At 44.1% G+C, this 25,323-nt stretch overlaps 1 protein-coding gene and 1 long non-coding RNA gene across 2 annotated transcripts in view; one reads left to right on the top strand and one right to left on the bottom strand.

Annotated features, from left to right (window-relative positions):
- SPRED2 (sprouty related EVH1 domain containing 2) overlaps positions 1 to 19,670 on the top strand; it is a 51,328-nt gene extending 31,658 nt beyond the window's left edge. The window contains exons 4-6 of the mRNA XM_031599463.2: positions 286 to 350; positions 15,439 to 15,588; positions 16,180 to 19,670. Of these exons, the coding sequence (XP_031455323.1) occupies positions 286 to 350; positions 15,439 to 15,588; positions 16,180 to 16,830 (866 nt within the window). The 3' untranslated portion in view covers positions 16,831 to 19,670. The remainder of the gene's footprint in view (positions 1 to 285; positions 351 to 15,438; positions 15,589 to 16,179) is intronic.
- Positions 19,671 to 19,743: 73 nt separating this feature from the next.
- Positions 19,744 to 20,721, bottom strand: LOC116232856 (uncharacterized). The gene is made up of 3 exons (XR_004167784.2): positions 20,464 to 20,721; positions 20,117 to 20,287; positions 19,744 to 20,018 (listed from the first exon to the last, which is right to left on the bottom strand). It is a non-coding gene; the product is annotated as an uncharacterized LOC116232856 (long non-coding RNA).
- Positions 20,722 to 25,323: the final 4,602 nt, after the last annotated feature.

The following is a 25,323-nucleotide window of genomic DNA, read 5'->3' on the forward strand; positions in this document are numbered from 1 at the left end:
GTTCTTCAGAAATGAAAGCCTTCTGCAACTGGAAATGCTGACTGCTATTTTTAGCAGAGTTAATTAGCACTGGCAGCCGTGTAGTTACATGTCAAGAAACACTCTCACATTTTACCTTTCCAACCCAGCTAACAGCAGGTGGTTTTTCTTCCTAAAAAAGCCATTTTTTACATCTATCCAACAAATAAAGTTGTTAGCCTCCAAGCATTCACCAGCCTGGTAATAATAACAATTGGAATAGTTGCATGGAGGTGTCATACTTTTTAAAAAACTGTTTATTTCTAGGGTCTACTACTTCCTCTTCAACGCTTCACAACGAGGCTGAGGTCGGCGACGATGATGTCTTCACAGTAAGTGCATCTCCCTTCAGGTCGTTCTCCTTTGTGCTCTGGTTTTACATGGTCAGGTTTGAAAGGTTTAAGGGTTTTTTTGTTGTTGTTGTTTTATTACCTGGGTTTGGCTTCCGGCTTTAATTACGTTTGTACAGTGGGTGTATTTTATTTGATGGACGCATAAACCCTGCAGAAGGTAAACTTCTCCTGCAGGAGTGTTGGGTTTCTCTCGATCTCCCATCGCCACGTGAAATGCATGACAGAGCAGAGCAGATGTTGTCAGGGCTGGAAGTGAGCAAATAATGTCCCTCCAGTTTAATGCGCCTTGGTCTGAGCGGTTCTTCTCCGTATATAAGTACAGTAGGTAGCTGCTTCTCAGGTGTGCAGTCAAGGAAATGAAGTTCTGAAAAATTGCCTTTATTATTGGGAACAAAAGTCAACCTTGAAGGCGTTCTGTGCGTACGTGAAGGTAGAAAGTTCAGGCAGCAGGAGGAAGGCACGCTGGCACGCGAGATACCCAACCAGTGGTGGCTGAGTTGCTCATGTTGAATTTGTGGTAATGTCTGAAGTGTGTTTTGGAGCTTTTTTGAAACAGGAGCACCTTCTGTTCCTGCTGCACTTGAACACTGAAAAGGAGGAGGGGAAAAAAAAAAAAACCCACAACAAAAACAGTGAATATGTCAGATGAAATTGTAATCTGATCACTGATATTCCATGGACTGAAAAAAACAACTCTCACAATGGATACTTTGTTTTATTACACTTATTTACTGGCTCCACTCACAACCCCCCTTCCTTACACGATAAATGTCCTTGTTGTGTGGTGCAGGTGGGGGTGGGCTGCCAGGTGGGATGTCCTCGTTCAGGTCCTTCTCTGGGACACTCCTCTGCACCTACAGGGAGCAGGGCAGGGCTCAAGGTGGGGAAAAGTGCTACCCATCCAGCCAAAAGGTGGCTTGGAAGGCCAAGTGAGATGGCATGGGACAGGGTTTTGTGCTGTGCTCTGACCCAGCTGCTGGCACATCATCTGGCCCGTCCTTTTGTCATGGCTCCAGAGGCAAACAACAGCAGGCAGGGTTAAAAGGTGACTTCCTGTGCTCAGCAGCAAACCCATCATTAGCAGCTGCTTCCCAGCTACCTGCCAGGGGTGATTTATAGGCTCAGAGCTGGGGGAGGCCCTGCTGGAGCCAGGCCAGTTTACCAATTTGTGCTGTTTTGTCCCCAAAGCAGGGCTCTTCTGTTGTTGTCGGAGTGAGGATGGTCCCTGAATGCGTGGGCATCCACAAGCCAGCTCTCACTGGGTGAAGCATGGAAATGCTCCATGTTAAAGCAATGAAAAGCAGCCTGCAGAAAGAGCAAAGGAGATCTTTATTTTATTTTATTTTATTTAACTACAATCCTGCCAGTTAACACATTGGGAATGCTCCTGTATTTCTCCACAAACCCAACTTTATGTTGATTTTTAAACTAACAGTACTTGTTACAGGAGGAGGAAGTTGATGCCTTTTGGGATGTGTTGCATTACTTCAGGGAATCTGAACAGACATGCACCCAACCCACTCAGACTCCCTCATTCCTCCAAAATGCTGAGGCTCTTCCCTCAGCCTCACCTGGGTGCTCATCACCCAGCATCTTGGCTTTCGTGGGCTGAATCTCTCCTTTCACTGTAGTAAAGTTCTTTTGAAGTTCTTGGCTTTATCTGGGAATCCTGGTAGATGATGGTGGAGCCTGAGATCTGCATAAGCCAGAAATAACACACTGAAGTGTGTAGACTGGAAGAAATTAATGTGCAGTGTTTTTTGGAGGTTGGTTTGTGTTCTGTTATTTTTACCCTTCTGTTTCATTCTTTCTTTACACCCCTTTTAAACTTGTATATGATAGTCCATTTGGTCGTCCTTGCCCAGAAAGCATTTATTACAACTCTCCTGTAAACGCTTTTCCCCAACCACAGCAATAGACTTTTAGGGTTTGGTTTTTCACTCTGTTTTAAAGAGAAAGCGCATTTGCTCTTTTTATTTCCTAAGGTAGTTATTAAAATCTTTGCAGTCCTCCCCCTTTCCCACACATGGATGAATAAACTCGACTGCGTGCGGCAGAATTTTCAGAAGCATCTGCATGATTGAGTCATTTAAGCAGTCATTTACGCATCTCTGAAAATCCCAGCCGCTGCCTCCAGTCCTTGCTGCAAGGTCCTGCCTCTCCTTGAAGATGTTGCAATCTGTTCGACCGCTGCGGTCCAGAATTGGAAATGGCTTTGCAGATCAGTGCTGCAGCTCAGGCAGCTGTACCCTTCTGTCCCTTCTTTATGGCAGCCCAGCCATCGTTCTGAAACGTGGATTGCGTCTCTAAAAACAGGGCTCTGCCATCTGATAACTCTGCTGTCCTTTAGACCCATAGTGATGAAAGAAATAAATACAGCCCTCTGTTCTGAGAGCCCTACCTAAGGGGACAGAAAGCTGAGGTCTATGGAAGTAAATGTCACTGACTTTGGGGGAAAAACGCTAATTTCTGAACTGAAATCTCCATTTAGAAGTTTAACAATATGTAGCTGTGTTTCTTTAATTCCAGATCCTCAGTAGAGCCCATAAATGTTTTCCATATGTTAGCAAATAAATTTCTCCTGTCTTGTATGTTATAAATCGTCTTCTCAAGAGATGCAATCTGAGTAAGACTAGCCATCCGCTCCGTCCCTGCTGGGGGAAGCATTGTCTTTGCAGCGGGCTGAGATTGTTCTGTTTGTCTTCATCCATCCAGCCTGCATCTTCAGACTTCTTTAATTAACATTCACTTTGCAAATACCATTTAATAAGGATCGAATAATTCTCTAGTTCCTTGGCCGCAGAATTTGCTGTATAATTGAGTTCTTCTGCAGATTTTTTCCTTAATCTACACTTTTACTTTCAATTACAGATAATAATCCCACATGACCATGAAATGAAAAATGTGAAGTGAGTCCAAGGAAAGAAAGGTCAATGTCTTCCAGAGTCTGCAGAGTGCCTGAAACAGTCTCTTTCTAGCAAGCCATCCAAAAAAACAGAGATGTTCATTCTGAAACCCTATGGCCAGTGTAGCTGAATTGCTGCTCATGTGTTTTTCAGATAAATGGGCAACACTGTGCCTGCTTTAGTGCTAAAGAAAGACTTCCACTGGCAGGAGGAAAGATGGCTCCTGTGTCCGCTCTGCTTTAGGAACATAAAAATGACTGCAGTCCTCTTTTGGCTTAACAGGAATGAGAGAGAAAAAAAAAAAAGCACAAGGAAAACCAACCTTGCTAAGTTTCACAATCATGTTACAGTGATAGCTGTTTCCTGCAATTAACAGTAATTTTAGAAATCCTAGTCTTTGTTGAAAGTGAGACATTCAGAGTTTTTTGCAGATGGTGAAGATGTGATCTAGAAAAGCGTGGCTGAGTACAGGCTTTGGTTCATTGACATCTAGACTCAATCCACTGCTTCTCTTGCAGATTTCCAGGATCCTGGCTAAGAACTTGCTTGCCTTCTTTCTCCAGAAGCAGAACAGGGCAGATGCTCTCTTTCTTCACTCAGGGGACATGGACACACCTTGCTGCTACCAAGTCTACCCATTTTTTTTCCTCCTGTGGATAGCTGGCTTCCTGCAGCTAGGATCCATATCCACAATCTCCAGACTCAGATTTCTCCCACAAAGCCTTGTATTCAGGATAATCCCACACCCCTCACACCCCTTTCTCAGCACAGAGATGTTCCCCTGTTGCTCAGGGATGCTGGAGCCAGGAAGCTTGTCCCACAGCTTGGCTGCTGCTGGCGTTCATAGCTGGGACAGACGCGATGCTGGCGGTACGGGTTGTGGCAGATGTTAACGTTACAGCCCTCCTCGCATCTCTTCTGGCTTCATAATTAAAAAAACAGATTTCTCCCTGCTGCCTTTCCATGAAACCTTTTCCCTACTTTCATCTCCCATGTGGGCCTCAAGTGTGTTACAGCCTCACTATTAAAATTTATAAGATTTATGTTAGTTAGATAAACACTAAATCTAACTTTTCTTGCTGGCTTGGTTGTTTCATATTCAGATGGTTCTTTTAAAGAACGACTGCAGCTCATTTTCTTTAAAGTTCACACACAGAAACCCAGCCCAGTTACTTTGGATGGCTATACTTGTGCATTTTTGAGTTCTCTATGAGGCTGGAGCATCCCTCATCCTACCCTTCCACGGAAAATGATGTTGCTGGGCATGAAGAAGCACTGAATTGCAAGATTTATTTCTTTCATGAGTTGCACTTGAGATTAAGAAGCAGCAAGAGCCTGCAATTTCCTTTTTTGTTAGGCTGAGATACAGTAACGTCAAGGAGAAGCTGTTTTTGGAGGAGCAGAGTTCTGGATGGTACTGGTGGGGTGCAGTGCTTAGGTTGTCACTGCAAGCAAAGCAGCATTGATTGCTCCATAAGACGAAGCAAAGCTACTGGGGACCCATCACAACAATAGAGTCAGGTGGCATTACCTGTGGTATTCTTGCTTAGCAGTGCCCAGATGATAGAAGGGTTCAGTGCTCCTAGCCACATCCTCTGGACTTGGAGCTGGTGTTGTAAAGCACAGCTATTCCAATTGAGATTAAAAAATATATAGAGTCATAGAATTAAGGATGATGGAGAAGACCACTAAGGTCATCAAGTCCAACCATCAATACATCCCCACCATGCCCATTAACCCATGTCCTTCAGTGCCATGTCTGCCCTTTTCTTGAAAAACTCCAGGGGTGGTGACTCCACCATTTCCCAGGGCAGCTGTTCCAATGGATTACCACTCATTCTGAGAAAAAATGTTTCTTAATATCCAACCTTAGCCTCCTCTGGCACAACGTAAAGCCTTAAAGCCATTCTCTCTCATACTAGCACTGTTAACCTGGGAGAAGGAGCTGACCTCCACCTCACCACAACATTTTTCCCCCCTCTCTTCCTCAAGTTGACTTTGTCTGGATGAGTTTATGTTGGTCAATGGGAACAGTAGCATTCAAAGAGGTTTTCAGTAGGGAGAATCAAGTGGGAAGTTTTTCTCTGGTTGGCAGGTCTTTATAGCGGCGTGCTTCCCCCTTCAGATCCTCCAGTTTCTTTTAAGTGATACTGGAAATTAACCCATTTATTTCTAATTATTATACAAGCAAGTTCTGCTTACTGCAGTGATGAGATACAATTGTCCCTGAGACAGAGATGTCACTTGGAAGGGCAGCTGCTGTTTTCTTCAGTCATTCAAAGCCACAGGATTGATGACTGCCTACCTCACAGAAGTTGTCAAGATACATTGTACATAAAATCTGTTTATTCTTACATATCTTGCAGGTTCACAGTATGTAAATGAAGAGCTTAAGTGAGCTGATGGGAGAGATAAGCAGTGGATAGGTTTGAAGCTTTGCTTCCTTTGAAAGAAGGGAAGGGAGACAGAGGACTTCTCATTTTCTGCATTGTATTTACTGCATTACTTCTTGCTCTCAGGTCAATCTCTAAGAGATAAAGCATTCTGAGACCAGAAATACGCAATTCAGTGCAATTCCCAAATGCACTGAGTCTTTAAAACAATTTTTCTCTCCTTTTTTCTTTCTTTCTCTCCTCTTTTTCTCAACCTGTATCCGGCTGGTTGTTTTCCCCCACAGTCTGCAGGCTCCCAGGTCCCTTGCAAGGTAACCTGTTGCTCCAGCAGTTCTGGCTGGAGGAAGCAGTCCCTTCAGTGAATTATGGCCTGCTCACAGCCCCTGCTATTTGGGGTGTGTGCATGAAGACTGGCAAACAGCATGCTGTTGTTCAGCAGCAGATTATTAAGCAGATAATATCTGTGTCATGCTCCCTTGAGCCTTGTTGTCCTGTAGTTCTCTGTGTAGCTAATTAAAGTGGTGATGTGGATGTGTCAAACTGCTTTGCTGAGGGTAAGCAATTCCTCTTGTCTCAATCCTTTCTCTGAGTTCTGTTTTTATAGTGTGTTTTCTGGCTCCATCCCATTCCCATATACAAACACAGTTGGTTCTGCAGTGGGATTGGGATATATCCTGCTATCCTGCAGGAAACTGAAATCTGATCTTCTGCTACAGTGGAAGTTTCCTTATAGCTGCATCCTGCCAGAACTTGTGTTACAGTTTGTGCACCGGTTGGGGATCCTTGTGTTCAACTTGCTCCTTTTCCCTTGCTCCAGTGATGCAGATTTTTGTTTCTTTGTGTTTTTAGCATTCTTTTCTTCTTTTCCCCACACTTAATGATGATGGGGTTGCATAGTTAAGCGTGCCAACTCTTCCAGTATTATCCTCACTTTAATCCTTGTGTTGTACATAACCAGTCTTGCACTCATTTAAGTGATCTCCCAGCTTCCAAAAACCTGTTTCCTTGTAACATATGGTCCTTGGAGGCTTCTGGACGGGAAGGGTATCAGCAACCTGCCTGTAGGATTTGTTGTCTGAAGGTGAATGGAGCAGTGCACTGCCAGCTGTAGTTTGCAGCTAATGAGTTCTTGCTCTGAGCGTATTGCAGCACCACTTTGCACTTGCATTCAGCCAGCTGAGTGTTTGTCTTCCAAAAAAATAATTTGGCTGCGTGGTAATATACTGCAGCTATGTGATGAGTTAAAGTGTGAAGCTGTTTATGAGCACATTCCCTTCTAATTCTCCCAAGAAATGAAGGAGAAGTGTGCAGGCTGCTGTGCCATCCAGAAGGGCAGCAAGTGTGTTGAGATTTGACCTTTGGGGACAGGAGCACACAAACAGCCCAATGTGCACCACATCTGGGCCTTGCGTGTTTCCCCTCGGTGCTGTGCAGTGTTTAGGGGGAAGCAGACACTTAATGGGAAGATTTTGCAGCACTTTACAAAATGAGTCTGTGGTCTCTGATTTTGGCCTTGCTTTTTGTTCAGCTTTGGTTCCCCAGGCATTTCTTCAGCACTGTGTAGGGGAGCATAGTTGAGGGACTCAATTCGAAGCAAGAAGCCCAAAGGCAGCATATTTGGTTCCCCAAAACTTGAGCATCATACCCAAAACTGCTGCCAAGGAATGCAGCTCCAGTTGGCTGCTGCAAAGTTGGCAGAGCAATGTGAGGCCCCTCCTGTTTGCCAGCACAGGGAAGTGACCCCAGAACTGTTCCTATAAAAGAAAATTAATCCTTTTCCAATGGTTTAGCTTCTGCAGAGCCAGAGAAGCCCTTGGCTGGACAAGACCTCCAGCATCCTGCTCATGTCAATCCTGCACTGCCAATGGATGTGCAATGCTCTGCAAAGCAGCTGGTGGAAAACAGCCACACAACTCCCCCTGAACACCTGGTGGCAGTCCCCACACTTCGCTTCTCCAGGCACTTTTGTACTGGTGGCTGAGTGGGGCTGATGGGGATCTCAGCACCACTCTTTGGGAGGGGGGCTGTGATTTCCACACACTGTGTTTTGAACACAGGCAGATTGGGATGGAATCCCATTGCCTCATGTAATGGGTATGGGCAAAAAATAAAGAAAAGAGAAAAAAATAAATCAGTGTGGAGAGTTCAGGCCACTTGGAACGTGCACCCAAGTTTTGCTAAGTCTAACCATAATTTGGTTTTGTCCTCTGATTTTATTTATTTGTTTGTTTGTTTATTTATTTTTCATTTTCTTGGATAGCTTGCAAAGAGGAAGGAGGAGTTTGGGAAAGCTAAACGATGCAGTGTGCTCTTACATGAGGCTCCAAGAATGATTGTTCCTTTAAAGCGACAGTCTGCCCTGTTTAAAAAAATATCAAAGAAAATCCTCCAGTTGACCAAAATCCTGCAGCACGATGCTGCCCACACCCCCAGGCTTGTGCTGGTTTTAACTGAGAATGCAAAAGCCCTGGGAGCTCATTGTGGAGCTCTGCCCAGCGCAGAGATGCATTATAAACAACTGCATCTAAATAGCTGTGTTCCCTCCCCTCACCTGCCTAATGTGTTTTGCCAAGGGTCTGCTTTTCCTGCGTCTTGTAAATATTTTATGAAAATTAAATCAGAAGTGATTACAGCGGGCAGTTCATCTGTCTCTGGTTCCGTCTGCAACAAGAGAGGGAAGGCAGAAGTCAGTAAGTGCCACTGCATTTTTAAGCAGAGCCTGACATTTTTACAGTGCATGTGAAGAGGGTGTTTTTAAAGTTTGCATCAGCTGTTAGGTTCTATTTTAGTGATGGATTCCAGCTAAAATAACGTGGATGCTCAGAACTGTGTGAATAAATGACCCCTAACTGACTTCTTAAAATATCATATCAGTCTGCTGTGGGAAGTCTGCATTCAACTGTTTTTCCTCTCTGTTTGCATCTGAGTGTATTATACAGGAGCAGTGTGCCTATGAACTTGGAGGCTGCAGCGTTTCATCTGTACGTAGCAAAGATGTGAATGATGGACTGGAGGCTCCAATTCTTGCAGCTAATCTTGTTTTCGTCAGCATATCCCCATTCCCCAGCCTTATTTTCCCCCTGCCTGGGAGTTTCTGCACAGAGGAGCTGGAACTCAGTGCTGAGTTATGTGGAGCCATCTGTTCCTGGCTGCCCCTGGAGCCTCACAGGCTCTCGCCATCCTCTGTGTGCATTGCTCAACACCTGCCAGCCGAGCTTCGTTCCTTTATTTCCTAGCATCCACATCAGTCTTCTGAAGGAAAACCTTTTTGGCGGTGCTGGGTGTGATAAGCTCCCTCTTAGCACCTGAAAATGGGGAGCCAGCGCTTCCCTAATTAATGGCAGCCATGCTGATAGCAAGCATGTCAAAAACTGAAAACTTCAGGGAGGAACTGGGACCTGCACAGTAATGTACCAAGGCAGTGATCTGCTCTGTCCAGGTCCTCATCCTGCTGTAAGACAGAGCTGCCTTGATCTGAGCTTTTCTCTTGTCACATTCTGCTTTTCCCTTCAGAGTACCCAATGCAAAGACATGACAAGGTACATCAGCCCAGTGGTGGAGTAAGGGCAAGGTGAGAGATTCCACACAGGAAAGGGATGTCCTGTGGATGCTGTGTGGCTGCAGTCCTCCCTGAGCTTCCGCAGGCTTTCAAATGCCGGCCTTTGCAGAGCTGTGTCTGGTGCCTCGTATCACTGGCGAGCAGCTACATGCAAAAATCTCTCCGAGGTTCCCCCCGCAGCACATCTGATTGCTTGATGTATCGTTTTAGCCGTGTCTGATTCTCATGTGTTCACTTCAAGCCTTGCAGCGAGCTGCTAAGCCACATCTGTGGAGCATGCTGAGCTGACCGGCAATGCCAAGAGCGGCTTTAGCACGAGCTTAACAGAGATGATCTCGTGCACAGAGTCCTTGTAAATGCTCCTCCAAGTTTTGCTGACTTAAGGCAGCACAGCCACTGGGATGTTTCTGGCACCAAAACATGAAAGTTTTAAAAAAAATGTAAAAAATTAAAAAAAAAAATAAAGTTAGTAGTAGAGAGTCTGCCCTAAATACACAGGGCACATCCAGTGAATGGAAAACATGAAATCTTTTTCTAACTCTCTTGAATAGAAAGCAGTAGGCGTTGAGACAGGAGCTGAGAGTTTTGATCTTCCCCTCTGTGTGACGCTCAGAAGTGCTGTGTCTCTTTAGGCTTAAGAATGAAAGCTAGAGGGGAGAGGAAAGAATTGGTCTTGCAAGATTAGGCTGAGAGAGTTCTGAGAGACCATATTTTATCTTAATCTCTTTGGAAAGGTGGAAGTTTCTTTACTGCGTGTCCAAAATAGCTCTCAGACTTCCTCATTGCAAAGTTCATAAACAGTGGAGGCTCTGCAGATAAACCTCAGGTCCGTAGCATTGGCTCTCTTTACCACCCCACGGACTTTTATCATTTTTTCTTTCCATAGTGATAGTGCAGCTGTGTTTTCCCTTTTTCCATTGAACGAGGAGGGCTGTGCACACTTGTGCTGGGGCTCCTGAGCAATTGTACCTGGGCAGAGCAGGCAAACAGCAGGCTGCTTCCCTGTTTTCCAGGCTCATCTTCAAACTGTGATTTGTTGACCAAGTGGGGCTTCTTTTCCTGGGGCTGATGTGAGACAGCAAGTGGCTCCCCTTCAGCATGCACAGGCTTCTCACAATGAAAGCAGGAGCAGCCGTGGGGAGGTTATGCTGCTGAAGTGTCTGCCTTGGTGAAGATGAGACCCACCACGTTCTGTGTTTCCACGTGGGCTGCATTGAGAACCCTTCAGGTGGGGATGATTCAGCAAGCAGACCTGCTGCAGAGCAGCGTGTGCAATAGAGAACAGGTTAGCTCACAGACAACTCGTGCTTTAGAAAGGCCAAGCTGGCACAGTTCAGAGCCATTACTTGCAAAACGACATGTTCAACATTGTGATGTTTCTATTCCCCATCACCTTCTCCATCTCATGTAGCTGTAAAAATCCTAGTGAAAGAACCAACCGTCTTGTTTGACCAGCAATTATTCTTGACAGCAAACTTGCTGCAACTGGCTGAGAGCATTTGTGGAAGTTGCAAGCAGCAGCTCCCATAAATTCCCTCAGGCAACTGATTTCTGACGAGCTGCTTCATAATTTGGAGATGAACCATTCTTTTTCGTGGTCACCCTGGATATTGCACTGTATGAAGCGAAACTGTTCCGTGAAGCCCTTGGAGGCAAGGTAATCCATCCAGATAAGTAGCTGGGAAAGGGGAAAGCTTCTTTTTATTTCTCATCATTTTTTATGATCGATACTTATCTCAGAATATTACTTAGGCACCTGATTAGCTGGCTGTTCTTGTGTAACAAATCCATTTAAATGAGAAGTAAACTGCAGTAAATTATTAACATAATCTTCTGCACTAATGACTAGGTTTTTTAAATTGAATGAGTCACTTCTTAAATTGTGAGAGGGAAACAGGCAGCAGGGACACTTTTTTCTTTCATTTTAATGATTACAGTACAACCATTTGCATATAGAAATGCAGTGTTTTTTTCCTCAAAGCAGCCGTATCACACATGCAGTACGTGTGCTCGCTCAGATACGTTCAGCTCACTTGCAAAAGGAAATGTGTAGTGTGGGTTTTATAAAATTACTATTATGGCCATGATTAATGATTTTGTTATCCGAGCAGCAAAACCACAAGACTTTGCAGCCGCCATAGCAATCACAAAACTCCAGTATGTGCCGCACAGAATTTGCTAATTGAGCATCGAGGGCATGTTGAAACGGCGTTTCTTTGTGGACTCGCTGTTCCAACTGCTTTAGGTTTGGGTTCATTCCTCTTCTGTGACTACTGGGCATGTTTTCAATAGTTTTTTCTCTCTCTCTCAAAAAACAGTGGAGCCAGATTGGTTTCAACAGGCTTTAGAGGAAGACAGTGTTTGTCTTAGAGACCAATGGTTTGGACATGCTTTTCCATCAGTGAAATAGCCTGACTCTAGAGACTGTGTGCTTTCTAGATTTATTCCTGTAAGCAAGAGTGTTATATTTGGGTGACCTGCAGTAAACCTCTGATGTCTTCCCCTTTGTCATCTTCCCCAAAATTTTCACTGCTGTGGTGGTAGCAGAAAATCCTAGCCAACACAGTCGTGTTGTGTGGGATGGGAATTGTTTTCTGCTTCCATCACGGGTGAAGTTCTTTCCCTTGAGGTTGAGTCTGACTTTCAACAGTCATCAAGTTCAGATTCAGTTGTAGTTGAGTAGTAAAGAGAGCACCACAGCTTTCCGGGCTTGAGCATCATACCTTTGATTCTTGGTCTCTTACTTTCTTTTGAGAGCTTCTGTATGGCTTCTTGAACCACATTATGGGATTTATCTCAAGTCCTTGCTTCTGTTTGAACCTTATCTGAGCACGTTCCAGTGAGTGGCTTGTGTTCTCTTCCAAAGGATACGAGAACAATAATCACTTCCAACTCCCCTTCCACATGGGACTCATGATTCTATAGACTTCTTCCTTCCCATCTTCACATTTCCTTCCATTATCTCTTTTTCCAGGGTGGAGAGAGCCAACCTCTCTAGTTAGCCAGTATTCAGAAACCATGTCTCTGATTGTCCTGATGATTGCCATGGGAGCTTTGCCATGGTAGAAATAACCTTATGAAGATTTCAGTGCTGGTGCTTGTATTTTTTTTAATCTGCTGATGAGTTCTCTGTCATGGAGCTGCTTGTTTTAACCCTGAGACCTCTTTTCTCAGCAGCGATAGTTATTTTAGAGTACATCGTTGTACATGGCAGATCAAGATGTTCCCATCAGATTGCATATTAGTGGTAATTAGAGTTTGTAGTTGTTGTTGTTTAACATCTGGTCCTTTAGCATTATAAGATTCTTAAGCAAGTTTTCAGGGTCAGCTTTCATTTTTACTCCTCTGAATAACTTCACTGTCATGAGAAGGTTTTATCATCATGCTGCAACCCTGCAACCAGTTGCCTTGAGCCTTGTCAACCTGGAGGCAGCGCAAACTTTTGTATGGAAGAGTGAGCAGAGAACTAGACTTGGATATCTTACTTTCTGCCTTTCTTGGTGCTCAGAGCAAGTGCTTGCATTGGCACACTGCCCCTCAAATCTGAGGACACTGAATGTGGAAATGAAGCAATTTTTAATATGGTTAAAGCAGAAGCCTGAGCCGCAGCCTCTTTGGTATGCTGCAAACAGGTTTTGTAGCCATGTTGACACATGTGAAGGAGAGGCTCAGTTGCCCTGCTGGCTCTAAAAGAGATGAAGGCGTGGAGCAAAGGGTAGATAAGGATCCAGCACGATAAAAATCGCTCCAGCCTTTCTTCCAATTACCTCTTGCAGAAATATGGCTTTCCTTGTGGAGCCGTGTGTGCATTCAGCAAACAGCACACTTTGTGGAGGCTGGTTATAGCCCCCAGCTGTCCCACTAAGATTATCCAGCAGTTATATCCAGTTCGGGACTTCTTTCCATCTAGCAGAGCAAGAATGTTAAAGGCCAATGTATGCCACCTACTCCAGATGAGTGAGTTTCCCAGGCTTCTTTCTGTTCACCATGAGCACCCACAATGTAGTTGGAGCATACCCACGAAGGCTTGTCCCAGCAGGGCTCGGCTGCGTTTCCACTGAAGGTGAAAGGTCCTGCTGGCACGGCACCATGCTAAATCCTTCTTCCTTTTTGGCTCATGACAGTCAAAGTTTAACTTTGAGAGCATGCTACAAAACTGCCTGCAATACAGGGTGTTTGCCCTTCTGTTCTAAGAAGCTGAAATTGAAGCTCTGCATCCAGGTCTGCACCACATGCAGTGCTGCAGAAAAGTACTTGTAAGGAGGGGGCTGTTGTAACTAAATCCTAACTCTTCAAAGGTTTTCGAAATAGCCTGGAAGCTTGATATTATTTTGAAGAACTTGCTTGTAGAAGCTGCTAATTTTGTCTTGAAGTGTCCCCAGAAAGTGCTAGATGTAGTAAGGCTTGAAGTTACAGGAACAAAACTTAGCTTAAACCCCAGGTGTGAAGTGCCTGCATCTAGTAAGAGATGATGACTGGGATGATGAAACCATTAAAAAAAAAAAAAACACCAGTGCAGTTGCACTTTATAGGTGTTACTAGTATAACTTAAGGTTTGTTCTGATTCTAAATACTTGATTTTAAAATAATTGGGAAAAGAAAAAAGCAACGATCTCACATGAATTAAAAGTAGGTTCACAAAGGGTGGGTCAGCCATTCAAAACTCATCCTGCTTGTGTTACTTCTCAGGTAACGCAGCCTGACTTCACATCACACTGCAAACAGATCTGTGTATTTGCTTTCAACAAAATAAGGTGGCAGTTCAGTGCTATACGAGTCAGAGTGGGTCGACTAATATTTAGTGTTGTAATGCTTTAAGGTGTGTTCACGTTTGGGCAGCGTCTTGCAAAGCGTTGTTTTGAGAATAAACAAATAGCCACAGTGACTGTTCTTGTCTTCTTGGATTAAGGGACGTGTTTAGTACGATTCATTGAAAAATAATATTTAGAGAGTGCATTCTTGACCAAGAGAGAAGGTTTTTCAGGAAAAACCAGTCTTCTGCCATTGTTGATACAACCACCTTCCCCTGTTGAGTTTGTCTCCACCTAATGCTGTGGCAAATGGAAACCTCTGTGTTGGGCTTGCCTTAGCTGCAGCATAGGTTGCTAGTTGAATTGGGTTGGAGATTTTTTCTTTGTTTGTGGCACCAGTATTTTTGGAACATGTAACGTTACAGCTTTTCTGTCAGTTGTACCCATGGGCAAAAGGAGCCATCAAGGGGATGTTCATTTAACAGCTGTCCTTTGATATTTGTGGCAATGTGAAAAAGTCTAAACAATCAGTGAAAGGAATTAATGGGCCTGAACGTCTGGATATTGGAGAGAAAATACAAAGGTTGTGTCCAAAAGCAATACCTCCTGTTTTGTTCACTATTTATCTTGCTGAGTGTCAGAGGCAGATGTTGATGGGAAGGAAGGGCTGTGAAGAGGGAATGGCTAAGACTGGGCTATCCTGCTGTGCATTTCTGCAGGAAGATAAATAAATATGTTAAGAAGCTGCATGTATTGGCAACACCATGTTACTACAAGGTGTTTCATCCTTTCATAATCATTGCTGTGGAGCAGTGCAATTAACAAACCTAAAGAAAGTGAGAATAGTGAGGTGAGCAATGTATAAAAATACAAGTAACGTTCATTGTACATTAAAGATTAGTGACAAAAGGAGAAGAAAAGCCCTAAAACTTTCAATGGAAAGCTGAGTATTTAAGTTGCCTGCAGTGAAGTGGAATTCATGGCTTGGAGAAGAATGCTGAGAGAAGTTTTTTGAGTTAACAGTACTCCTGAAGGCTTAAAAAAAACACAGAATTTCTGCAGTCCTGAGTGCACATCAGGACATAAATGACAGCATCATTTGAAGGAGTTTAAATATGTGCTTCAGAGGTAGCTTCCAGTGTGAACATTCACCACCGTGCAGTGCCTAGTACAACAAGTAATGTGCCAACTGCGTATGAGTGGTGTTAGTGAATATGTCACTGGTGGGCTGTGGTATACTTAATTTTTCCATGTGTGTGGCAACACGTTTTATGGCCTGGCAACAAACCTGCTTCTTTCAGGAGTTTTATGTGAAACCTATGGAAGCTGCCTGCCGTCAGGTGTTGCCAATATCGCAGGTGTGTGCGAAGTCAGTGAGTAGCAAAACATCTCTTTTAAGACTGCGTGCTGTAACAATTGGATGTATTACAAGTTTTTTCCCCTTTCCATTTCTAACAGAATGCAACAGATAGCTCCTCCAACTCCTCTCAGAAAAGGGAACAGCCTGTGCGAACTCTGGCTTCTCCAGCATCCTGCGAAAATCAAAGAATTTGCACTCGTGGGCACCTTCATGACCATTACAGCTCTGACCGCTACCATCTAGAACAAGTAAGGCACTTCTCACTGTTAGGACACAAGGAGCTGTCTCAATCATAGTTAGATAAGTCCTCACAGCATATGGTTCCCCCTCCCACCAAAAACACTCAGAAAATCCTCACTCTTTTCTCCTCCTCTGCCAGCTTTAGTTTTAAGTGGCATCTAATTATTAAAATAAATATATGTTTACACTGATATTAAAACCTTAAGTCTTTCCAGTATCTAAAAGGAGCTCATAATCAGGAGAGAGAATGACTTTTTACATGGTCTGATAGTGATAGGACAAGAGGGAATCGTTTTAAACATAAAAAAGGGAGATTTAAATCAGGGGAAGATCTTTTTGTCAGAGGATGGTGAGGTGCTGGCACATATTGCCCAGAAAAGCTGTGGATGCCCCCAGATCCCTGGAGGTGTTCAGGGCCAGGTTGGATGGGGCCTTGAGCAGCCTGAGCTGGTGAGGGGCAGCCCTACCCTCACAGGTTGGTTGGAACTAGATGATCTTTAAGGTCCTTTCCAACCAAGCCGTTCCATAATTCTGTGATTCTTCGTGCATACAGCTTGTTAATCTTTTCTCCCTCTTTATCTCCATCCCTACTTCTACAGTCAGTACCACGATCCTACCGACACGTCAACTTTCCAGATGATGATGAGGAAATAGTACGCATCAATCCTCGGGAAAAGATTTGGATGACTGGATATGAGGACTATCGCCATGCCCCAGCACGAGGAAAGAACTTCGATCCTGATGACGTGGACTCCTACGTACGTTTTGCCAAAAGCGAGTCCTCAAAACACGAGTACACTTATCCTTACGTAGACAACTCAGACTTTGACCTGGGTGAAGATATCAAGGGTGCTGTGATAAAGACTCAACCTGTCAAATTCAAGCCCAGACGGAAGGAAGATGGTGAGAGGTCACGGTGCGTGTACTGCAGGGACATGTTTAACCATGAGGAGAACAAACGGGGTCAATGCCAGGATGCTCCTGACCGCATCAAGACTTGCATCCATCGAGTGAGCTGTATGTGGTGTGCAGACACTATGCTCTATCACTGTATGTCCGATCCAGAAGGAGACTTTACAGATCCTTGTTCGTGTGACACCAGTGATGAAATGTTTTGCCTCCGGTGGATGGCCCTTATCGCCTTGTCTTTCATTGCTCCATGTATGTGCTGTTACTTGCCGCTTCGGGCTTGTTACCACTGTGGGGTCATGTGCAGGTGCTGTGGTGGAAAACACAAAGCTGCTGGATGACTACAAATGAGTTCGGTGTGTTATGTTTTTCCTGTAGTTCGGGGAACACATTGGTTTTGGAGCATTGAGATCACTTTTTTTGATGCAGCCACTGTGCCCAGCAGCATCCAGAAACCACCAGTTTGGATCATTTTACGTTTGATCGTCTGGGGCTCACACTGCATTGATTTGCTCATCAAGTGTTCTAACTAACTAACGTACAGCATAGACTTTTGTATTATTAATCTGTAATCAAACAGACTGTCTTGTACATGTTTATATTATTTTTTCAGTTAAAATGAGTTTAAGAACTGCTTTAAATGGTGGTGGATTGTAGAACATCTCCAGGTTGTGTCCGTCTTGCCTCTGCTCACACGGTACCATCAGTGTGTCAGCAAGTTTTGGCATTTCTCTAAGCGGGGTGGTGTAGTGAACGAGATCTCACTTGGAAGATATTTTAACTTGCTGTCAAGTTATTGTGTGTATGGAAGGTGTGCTAGTAACAAACTTGTACCACAACACAGTATTTCTGTCACTGGTTTTCTTTTGTTTTGTTTTTTTTTTTTTTGTTGTTCTGTTTTCCAAAGCCAAAATAGCCATGTAAGCTGCAGTTTCTCTTCTAGAGTCCATCGTCATTTCCTTCAGCAAACATCTTAAATTATTTCTCTGTTCTTAAAGCTCTGTGATCAGAAATCAAAGCTCAGTTACCATAGTCACATAACCATTGAGAATCTGGTAGTTCTCCTTACCTGTAATCATTTCAGACCACTACTTGAAAGGGAAACTTTACATGTTACTGTTTTCTTTTTTCCCTAAATAACTGTGGAAAAATAAAACTCTGTTTTCAGAGTTCTGCCCAAAAGAAGGGAACTTTTTCTTTAGACAGCCATGTAATGATTTGAGTATAAAACACTACAGTTCCGGATGAGGAAAATTGTTGTTATGCAAAGAATTATTAGCAATGCAATGTCAAAAGCACTATTGCAATCCATGGCAATTCTGGGGAAATGCTGCATTAAGTGGTGGATTATATGGAAAATAGTATTTGTTTATTTTTTTCTGTATAATATGTGAGCACGAGAACACGTGCGTTCACGGTAGAAACTACATTCAGCAGTCTAAACAGGTATTGAAAATCAAAAGCCAGGATGTTAACCACCACTTTCATTTCCTGACCTACGGTTCTGATTCTCCGGATGCTTACAGATGTCCAATGTAATGCATATGCAACCAGCATTTGTGTAATTCTTTGTATAGGATTAATCACAGGAGTCTTTGCAGGAGCCAGACCGAAGCGTCTCCCTCACTTTCCCCTCCCTAGTTCACCACCCAGATTTATCAAGTGGATGCATAAGGTGCATACAGCGGGATAAAATTACTTTAATTTTTTTTAAATGTCATGTTGTCTTGTGTACAAGGCTTGTAATTAGCTGGAAAAAAAAGAGTATTTTTCTAATATATTACAGGAATAGCCAAATAATTTTTATTAAAAAAAAAAATGATTTAGCGCAGTGAGCTCTAACTAGCATAGTACAATCTGAATACTTTGAGGCAGCTAGGGATTGGCTTGTCAAAGCTGGCACTGCTGTTCCTGCCATAATTTCTTTCTGCAGTAAATTGCCAGTGAGCGCATGTCCTTTCCCTCCCTCTATTGCACATTGACATCAGTCTTAAAAGAGAGGATTTTTTTTCTTTTTTTCTTTTTTCTTTTTTTTTTTTTGCCAAATAAATGTAAAAGGAACGCTTGCCATTTTTTCTTGGTGGAATGTCCCAACGGTTCCTCTGAGAGTTAATCACAGCTTTTTAGTAGACCATGAACTAAGTATGCAACGTGCTTATACACTATAGAGTTCGGTAGGCTTAATTTGTAGCAGTTGCTGGGGATCTTTTGGTTGGAAAAGAAAAAGAATGATAATGCAAAAGGGATGGAGTGTTACACTCTCGGTGATGTGTCTGGGTTTGCTGAATGAAATATAAATATTTTGTGCCTAATAGCAGTTGACAAATCTCTCAATGGTGTCTAGTAAACATCAAGCCAGCCTCGAAAACAATTTTATGGAACAACCTTTTCCTTTTATTTCTGTTCTCCGAGTTGTTTCATGTAAACAAACATCTGTAAGATCTTCTCTCTATAAAGCACAACACTACAAAAGAGATCTTACAGTTTTTTGTCCGGTCTTGAAGTGCCCCTATTTATTTAAGTGAAGTAGACATACTCTAAGCCTTTCTGTATGTCTGGAAATAAAAATAAAAAATAATAATAAAAAAATCCCTTTTTTTTTTCTTTTTTTTTCTTCAGTTTTTCCTCCCTCCTTCTTCCTCCCTCTTTTCCTGTTGGGTTTTTGTAATACTTGTAGATTTTTGCCGCGTGTGTTATTTGGTTTGTGAAGGCAGTGGTGTAAGGGCACAATGATAGAAATGGGTGTTTTTTGTAAATATTCCTCCTTACTTTCCACACTGCTGCTGAACAGTGTGTAGCGGTCTCCCAGTCAGCTTTGCAATACTGACATCAATCATTCGAGAGAAATTATTCAGATTTTATTTTTGTATCTGTGGTAACAAAACATTAACCAAATTTTGTTTTCTGTCATGAAAAATGTTTGTTTTTTCAAGCTATCGCTCACATTAACAAATTAAAGTGCCTGAAGCCTCATCATTATTGTATCTATATACTAAAAGTTAAAACCCTGTTGTATTGATTTTTATAAGCCTTTTTACCTCTGTGTAAAAAATATATATACAAGTGTATGATGTACATTTTAGTTCTTAACTTCTTTTTTTATTGTTTCTAATATGTATGATCCGTGTAGCTATTGCTTTAAAATGTACCATGTAAATATAAATACATCATATCAAAACGATGCTTTTGGTGTGGGGGTGTTTTTCAGGTGTGCTCTGTGATTTTGGGAGGGCAGCAGCCATGAAGGGCTGGGCTGTGACAGCAGGAGCCACGGCACAGTTTCCAGTTCTTTCTCCTCACGCCTTGCCCCAGGGTGAGGGAGGGGGCTGCGTGGCCATGTTAGCTCCCAAATGTGTTTGCAGAACAGTCCGAACATTTCCAGGTGCTTTGGAGAGCCCTGGAGGGATGGAGAAACACAGCTCGTATCCCAGCGGCCATGGAGAGGCTCGTTGCTGGAGCTGCTTGGTGTGGGCTGGCAGAAGGCTTCAGACAGATGCATTCCGGGCAGCTCCACCTGCCTTAGGGGACACTGAAGGACGGAAGAGGAGTAACTCAGTTACACAGCCCAGAGGACACCGAGCTGCAGCTGATGGACTCAGAAACCGGGGATAAAAACAGTGAGTATACCTGCTTTTATTGCAGCTGTTTCCAATGGGATATCCAGCACTGCCTGTGGCTTTCCAGCCACATAAATCGCCTCAGTGGTTGAATCTGTCACGGCTTTGCGGAGATTCCGAGTCCACTTCTGCTTTATATTTGTATTTCTGTAGATGTGGGATCACAGAATCATAGAATGGCCTGGGTTGAAAAGGACCATAATGATCATTTAGTTTCAACCCCCCTGCAAACAGCCTGCCTGGCCTTGAATGCCTCCAGGGACAGGGCATCCACAACCTCCTCAGGCAACCTGTTCATGATACAAGTAAGGATATTTATACTTGCTTTTTTTTACAAAGCCAATTTTAGCCATGCACCTAAACCTTGCAGCCCCGTGGAGAAACATGCAGCATGGGGCTGGTGTTTGGCTTAGGAAGACCCCCACGGCACACAAAATCCTGCAGTCTGATTTGGCATTAGCTCTGCCTGTAGATAAATGTCTGGCAAAGTGACCCTGACGGCCTGCTCTTACAGTTCATTATGCTATCTTGACAAATTAGGGCAGGAAGCCTTTAGCTCCTGTAGCAGAAATGCTGAGTCACGGCCTGAACACTGATTGATCACCTGGTGGGAAGGCAGGGCCAACCCAGGGGAGCTCAGGTGTATGCAATGTATCTGAGTGACCAGGAGGAGTGGAGCCAAGATCCACCCCTTCCCAGACCTCATTAGGGGTTGGCAGTGGAGGTGAGGGTATCTCTCTGGAGATCCTGCCTATTGGAGACCTTCTAAAGGTAAGCTGTTTTTATTCCTTTGTTCCTGTGTCTACAGCTACTGTATTTGGTCTTGTTCTTGTTTGCTGCAGTCTGGGGTTGTGCCACCCTGCTTCTAATGCTTTACTTTCCATCTCATTATAGTATTACAGCTCTGTTCTCTGTCATTTCACATTCAGCTTGTCCTGCAGAAGGCCTGGATAGTCCCTGTATCTGCTTGCAGCCTGCAATGTCTTCTCTCAGATTTGTCTGTGTGTCAGATCTAGGAATTTCTAAGCTGTGCTGGTAAACAGTATGTTGGACCCTGAGATTGCTGGAAAATATGAGTTTCAGCAAGATACCAGGTGCTAGGGAAGGCCAACAACCTACTGGAGGCAGCCACTGGGGTGGCACATGGGGAGAGTGCAGTCCTACAAGTTTGTAATCATGTGAAACAAATGTGAGTATTTCATGGGTCTGAGAGAAATCCATTTAGCTACAAATCGTGTTCTTAGAATAAACTCTCTCCTAGGCTGAGTTTTAGGCATTGCCAAAGGTGGTTTGGCATTTCAGAGCAAAGCAACTTCACACTGACTTGACACCAAATGTGTTGCTTCCTTTACTCTAATCAGACCAGACCTCCCACCCTCTCCTTTTTCTCTTGCTGGTGTCAGGAGCTGTACAGACCCAGTTCCTTTCTGGACCTTTCTCCTGTGGAGGCATCCTTGGTCTCAGACAAAAGTATTATTACAGTAGTGTGAGATTCTGTCCTCGTAGTCTTTGATATTAGAGAAATGGGGTTTTCCTGGCTGTGCTCAGTCAGTAACTGTGACAAGCCTTGCCTCATAAAAGCAATCTCAGATCAGGAAGGAGGACCAGCTTGGCGCTAGCCATGAGCAGCAAGTTGGTGAGGATGGGTGGAGGAATTACATGGGGAACGGAGGGTAGCTATGAGCATAACCAGCACTGGTCTCCAGCTGCAACAGCTGTTTTCCTGCAAGACACAACGATAGCACTGATACGTATTTCTTAGGAGTGATTATAGTGCTTTGCCTTGCTCCCAGAAGCACAATTTTTGCATGAGATGGGCTCACTGGTCAATCACTAGTGAAGATTTTCTTAATCTTTTCTGCTCAGACAGCAGTGATTTAAGTCAGAAAAACGGATTCAGCCCCACTGTGAAGATGGGTAAGGCCAAGAGTCTGAATGACTCGTGTAATGGCACGTGGGGAGCTGGTGGCCTGAAGCAAGACTGCCCTTAGCACGAGTCCACAGTCTTCAGCCAAGGGTCAGCTCTCCTGTTACTCTCACCCTCTGTCTGAAGGTTAACTGGGAGGTTTGGGCTTCTGCAGGAGCCTCTCTGCAAGGAACTCAAGCCAAATGGTCCCCACCAGCAAGGAATGTGTAAATCTCCTTCCTCTGCTAATTCCGCTTAGAAATGCAAATTGGAAGTAGCTGTCAGCAGGGCTGGAAACGAGGTATCGCTGCATGTGTTCCTAATGCTTATCACAGGCGGAACTTGGCTTCTTACAAGGACCAAATGCAGCCTTTTCTCAGTCTCCCTCGAGAGTGAGAGCTTGCAGCAACCGGAAATGCTTTCGTTCCTTCAGCACTGGATGCTCGATGAGTTAGCATCCTCCTAACATCTTGTCCTTTTCCAGGATGCTCAGCCTTCTGCTGTTTTCTTAACATACTGAATGAGGGGATTAAATTCTTTTGTATCTCAGTGGCATAAGTGGAAATAAATAGAAAAATGCTTGGCTTCCACCCAGAGACAAGATATTTAAATAGTGGAAAGTATGTGTGTATTTTTGGGGTGGTGTGCTTAGATCTCCACAAATATTTTCAGTTGCTTCCCTGCACTCGTGCACAACCATCCCATGCCATTCATCTCATTCTCCCATTCCCCACTTGTAAATTCATTTAGGAAGGGCTGACAGACTTTGGTTTGGCTACTGTGAGATTTCAAGCCTGCTGCCTAACGTCGTGTGAGACAGGATCTCACAGCAATGAGCTGTGTAAAGAGGAAGGCTTCTGAGAGCTGTAATGCGCCCTATCATTCAAGGCCAGTTGGATGGGGCCCTGGCAGCCTCATCTCATGGTCGGCAGAGCTGCCCGTGGCAGGGGTTGGAGCTCAGTGACCTTTAAGGTCCCCTCCAACCTATGCTGTTCTATGATTCTCTGTACATGCAGTTCCCTCTCCATACACTGATGTGTACTTTGAGATGGCGCAGACAATATTTAATTCACCTAACAGGGACATAATGCATCTCATAGTGACATAGAGAGTCACTGATGTTAAGAGCTTGTATCACTGCACAGAGAAGCTAGAATTAATGCAAATTCAGGGATAGCTAAAAAAAATTATCAAGTCATACACAGCATCAAGCTTAATGCTTGTATAGAATTCTTAATTAGAGAGTGTAATATGAACTGACATTTCTTCTTCCACACACCTAAGGTTATGTCATGATAAGCTGCAGATTTGGCCAGCACCTGCTTTAAGGGAAATGACAAGGCTGGCATCAGGCTTTCCACCTGAAACAAGCATTTTTCTGGTTTTCACGCTCTTAATTCCTTTGCTTCAGTGTTGTGCTGATATTGATGTGAAATTTCAATTTCATGACAAGAGAACAGGGCCAGAGAACACAATATAGCAAACTGTGAGAGCTTTGATCTTCAACTGTCCAGCTTGATAGTTTCCCCAATGTACTTTATCTCTGCATCTGAGATTTCCTATACTCAGGTTACGTTTAGCTCCGACTTGATTCAGGAACTAAAAGCTCAGACACTTTTAAAATTTGAAGCATTAATGTCCTTGTGCCCTTGAGGGCCATTTCCAACCCTAAAAAGCCAGGTTCCAGAACTACTGAACTCAAGTGATTTCACTTTAAAAGTGCTTACTCTTTACAGCTTCCTGAGAGTGATGATAAAAGCCAGGTTAGAAAGTATAACTTCCAACCACATTTTGCAGGCGTCCTGGCCAAAACTTAAAACAGAGAGCATTTTTATGCACGCAGCCAAAAGAAGAAACACTCTGCTGTTTTTGTTCGTGAGTCTCAGCACTGCAAAATTCAAAAGCCAATAAATTTGCTTCAGAAAACTCCGAGTAGCTAAAAAAGACTGGGTAGAGGCTAGGACTGAATGCAGATGCAGGACATGTGGTGCATCCCAGATATGAAATACAAATGGAAATATGACCAGCCCTTTTTTTTTCTTTGAGGGGTGCTTAAATGATACCCCTGGGCTCATAGTGGTGCATGGATACGGGCTGTGATGTTTGAGCTGAGGTACCCCAGCAGTGCCTGTGTGGTGTTCTGTGCTTCTGAGAGGGGCATTCAGACCTGTGCTGTGGCTCAGACTGCCAAGCAGGAAATGTATACACGCGTGTGTGTGTGTGTGTGTGTGTGTGTGTGTTTGTGTGTGTGTGTGTGTGTGTATGTATCCTTTTGGAGCAGAAATCTGACATTACCGAGCTAAAAAGTGACAGTTACTCATTAAATAAACAAATAAACAGGTAAAACTGCAGCTGTGCGGCTGCCCCTGGTGGCTTGGCAACAATGAATGGGGTTTTCAGTGCAGCGGCCCCGAGTATTGGGTATCACTGCAGGATTTCTCTGTTCGCTTGGTGAATAGCCTTCAGTGAGTGTCCTCATCTTGGGAAAAACCCCAGGACCCCATTAAGTGGTTGAGCCGGCCACAGACATGGGAAGGCTTCCAAAGCAGAAACAGGAATAGCTGCAGGATGGAGCTCAGAGGAGTGTCTGCTGTGCTGTGACTTGAGAGCCATGAGCTGATGCTCTGAGGCCGGTGGCTGGGCTGTGAGTAACCCACGTGCCTTTCGGTGAGTGGGAGAGCGACATGGAGGGGTTGGGGCAACCCGTTTGGCAAGACAAGTGCCCCTTTGCGAGGGTGCCAGGTACCGTTTAGATACAGTGTCTGCAATAGAGCTGGGACACAGCTGTGCTGCCACCTGTGGCCAAAAGCACCACGGGCCCGGGAACGAAGTCCTCAGGGTGAGCAAAGTCCTCGCACTGACTCCTGTCTTTGCACTGAGATCTGCAGGGCTGTGATGTGCTGGTAGCAAGAAACGTCGAGTCTATTTAATTTAAAAGTTCCAGCACGAATACATCTGCAGTGCTGCAGTTGTTCTTCCCCAGGCTTTGAGTCCATTTGGAATCAGGTAGGAGAAGACTGGAAAGGAGCAGCCCTTTGGGTGCCAGCAGTTTCCATTCTCCAGGTGCCTGGTGTAAAATCCTGGCTCTGCTTGAGTCAGTGGCAAAAAAAACCAAAAACAAAACAAAACAAAAAAAAAACCCACTTACATTTAAGGGGAGCCAGGATTTGTCTCCTGGGATTTACAGGGTTTAACTGGCAGCACCTCAAGGCCTGGCACCCAAAGTGCCCCCTTGCCTGGTGACTCCCTAAGGCAAACTTTCAGCAGTCTTCTTCCTCCTTCATCCCCATCAGGAAGACACTAGACGCAAT

The sequence above is a fragment of the Phasianus colchicus genome, chromosome 2, assembly GCF_987193195.1.
Source record: "Phasianus colchicus chromosome 2, bPhaCol1.hap1.1, whole genome shotgun sequence".
NCBI lineage: Eukaryota > Metazoa > Chordata > Aves > Galliformes > Phasianidae > Phasianus > Phasianus colchicus.